Here is a 3,247-nt window from a genome sequence, read left to right as displayed (position 1 = left end):
TTAATCATATTACACATATTAGTATTATAATTCTTGACATTTTACTAATAAATCAATATATATGTATATATTCTGAATTATTTCTTTTTGAAAAAAAAAAAGAAAAAAGAACTTAGGAATTGATTAAAATAAACGAAATTAAGATTTGTTGATATATAATAATATATAGTGATAGTCAAGCGTCAATGTAATATATGATTAGAGGAGTTAAGTAGCTAGTCAAGATTATATATATTTGAATATGACTATACTAAAGTTTTAAGAAAAATATGATTGTCATTCTTCACCCAACATTTTTCACACTCCAAATATGTTAATTATAGTTGGTCATTGGTCCCTATACGAATTTGGCGAAACACCCATATCTTTGATATCTCGCATCATGGATGACAGATATAACCAAACCACACCATTCAACTCTTCTTCGTTCTTATTAGTGGATTATTGACTTAGGAAATTGTCTCCATCTATGTCAATTACTACCATTCAAAGACTTGTTCTTTGTCCGTACCATGTGGTCCACATCGATCTTCGAATTCAAGCAAAAAAAAAAAAAAAAAAGCACAAACAAATAATAATAATAATAGTCACTTATTAATAGCATCCCTTATCATCAGTGTAACAATTATAAATCAACAAACAGAAGCACTTTAATTTGTTAACTACCTAATAAGCAAGCCGATCGATAGAGAAATTATAAATAATCACATATTTTCTATATGAATAATTAATGAACAATTGAAGTTTAATACTGCAAAATAATAATCCAATATGCTTGATCAAAAGTATACTATACTATGATCAGTTTACCTTTAGTGCCAGTACTAGTCTAAATTAATTAAATTAAACCTACACTAGCTGGTCCCAATTTGTGTTGGGAATAACAGCAACATTAATTATTATATATTTTCTTGTTTGGTCTTCTTCAATAGCTCCTCACAAGAAGAACAAATAGTCAAGGGTGAAGATTTAGAAGAGAGTAATTGAATGTACAATGGCGGTGTTGGTGATTGTGTTGGTCCAGCTTTGATTGCACGTAGCTCCTGCAATTCCTTCTTCAACCTTAGATTCTCATCGGTTAACCTCTCACAGCATTTCTTCAAGAACTCGCAATCCACCTCTGTTTGCTTCAGCTTTGTCCTGATCATGCATTTCATTTTAAATGCACCAATTTTTTCAGAACACGGTTATCTAACTACGGATGAAAATAAAATTATGTAACATCATCAACGTTATTACTATTGAATCTTGAATATTAAATAGGCTCAACCAAAAAAACTACTATTAAGAAAGAAAGAAATAAAAAGATAATTATATATTAAAAGATAATTACTTCGTTAAGAAAATTCACACGTGAAAATCGCATTTTAAATTATTAGAGAATTTGATATATTTGACTAAATTATCTAATTTTTTTTTGGTGACTAACTAAATTATCTAATAATTTATAATACTATATTTATAAAAAGATATTTTCATAAAATAAACCGCCTTACTAAAAAACAATTATATGGAAGTGAGAAATGGAACCTAGATAAGCAAAAGCGAAAATGATTTAGAGTAAAAATAGTAGTCCTTAACAGTTAATAGTTAAGAACATGACCAAACCAAATGTGAATTTGAACACCCTCTAATTTAAAAATGAACAAGAGTAGGAAAATAGATTTATCTTATCTTAAAATAAGAATAATTAATTAATTAATAATAACGCACATACCTTGCTCTTCTATTCTGAAACCAAACTTCAACCTGTCTATGCTTTAAATTCAATTGCTTAGCAAGTGCTTGTTTCTGAGCCTGCATGTCGAAACCGATACATATTAATTAAACTCATAAACCTCATTCACCTCGTGCCTATAATTAACAATTAATTAATATAAGCCGTTAGCAAAATTTTATTCAAAATAATTGCATAGCAACTGTTAATTGTTAAAAACATAATAATAATAATAATATCGATAAATATACTTGACTGTGTAATTATATTTATGTTTTTAATAGTATTCGATATATAAAACTAATGAAATGAATGCATGAATAATAAAGAAATGAAAATTGTGATGAATGAATTATAAAATATACTTGGTTAAGAGTGGTATGATTCTTGAAATTTTCTTCAAGCAAAGCTGATTGCTCCTTGGTGAGTCTCAGTTTCTTTCTGCTGCAATAATAATTATTATTATTCTCATCATTATAGCTGTCATCTCTGTTTTTTCCATTCGGGCAGTGCTTATTATTATTGTAACTGTGTTCTTCACCGACTCTCTTATTATTCAAAGAGATGAATAACCCTTCTTCTCGATCATCATCATCATCATCATCATCAATGGCTTCTTTCGGAAAAGCTTCATCATCACCAAAAGTTAGGTCCAGAGAAGGCACAGGCTTAATAGGCTTGTTCTTCATTATCATCATCATTTTCTGCTTCTTCTTTGGGGGATACCCTCCTCCTCCTCCTCCAATTCCCAAACCCAGAGTTAGACTCGTTATGCAGGCTTTTTCATCTTCCATGGCAGAGAGAGAGAGAAAGAGAGAGAAACTGTGGTAGTTTGTTTTGTGTGTGTATCTGAAGTAAGTCAAACGGGAAAGTTATGGTTTTGTGAGATATATAGGGTATTAATTAATTAATTAATTAATTAAAATTAATACTGATTTATTATTGTTGAGGTTTTATTGGTCTTCGTTTTCGAGATTCAATTTCAATTAGTTATTTAGAAATATTATAGGCTATTAAAATTTATTATTTTTAATCTTTATTTAGTTATTAATTCAATTTTTTTAGTTTAATTTTTTTAATTTAATAATCTAATCATATATTTTATTTTATATTTTTAAATATTAATAAATAATTAATCATAAAAAAATAAATTCTGGTGATTTTTTGACATTTTTTTAGTTATTATTGGATTTCTCCTTTTTATTATTAATTACTATGGAAAAAAAAGAAAATTACTTCTTTTATTTTATATATATCAACAATGCTATATGATTAATAATAATATTATTTTAAGTCAATATTTGGTTAGTAATAGACTAATAGTTTGTATATATAAAATTCATAGTTTATATTTATATTTATTAAAATTTACACACATAAATTAATACAATTTATATTTATATTTATCAAAATTTACATATATAAATTAATAAAATTTATTTATTAAAAATAATTTAATATTTATACTAATCGATTATCAATCAAAATTAATTACTAAAATGTACTCATCCGAAGACTTTTTATTTATAT

At 26.4% G+C, this 3,247-nt stretch overlaps 1 protein-coding gene across 1 annotated transcript; it reads right to left on the bottom strand.

Moving 5' to 3' along the window:
• Window positions 1-572: 572 nt before the first annotated feature.
• Window positions 573-2,570, bottom strand: LOC130967667 (homeobox-leucine zipper protein HAT22-like). The gene is made up of 3 exons (XM_057892626.1): window positions 2,083-2,570; window positions 1,718-1,797; window positions 573-1,140 (listed from the first exon to the last, which is right to left on the bottom strand). Exons 1-3 carry the CDS (start codon window positions 2,509-2,511, stop codon window positions 900-902), a joined length of 750 nt encoding a protein of 249 aa, XP_057748609.1. The 5' UTR covers window positions 2,512-2,570; the 3' UTR covers window positions 573-899.
• Window positions 2,571-3,247: the final 677 nt, after the last annotated feature.

This window comes from Arachis stenosperma, chromosome 3 (assembly GCF_014773155.1).
Source record: "Arachis stenosperma cultivar V10309 chromosome 3, arast.V10309.gnm1.PFL2, whole genome shotgun sequence".
Taxonomy (NCBI): Eukaryota; Viridiplantae; Streptophyta; class Magnoliopsida; order Fabales; family Fabaceae; genus Arachis; species Arachis stenosperma.
This window is presented reverse-complemented; position numbering and strand designations above follow the sequence as displayed.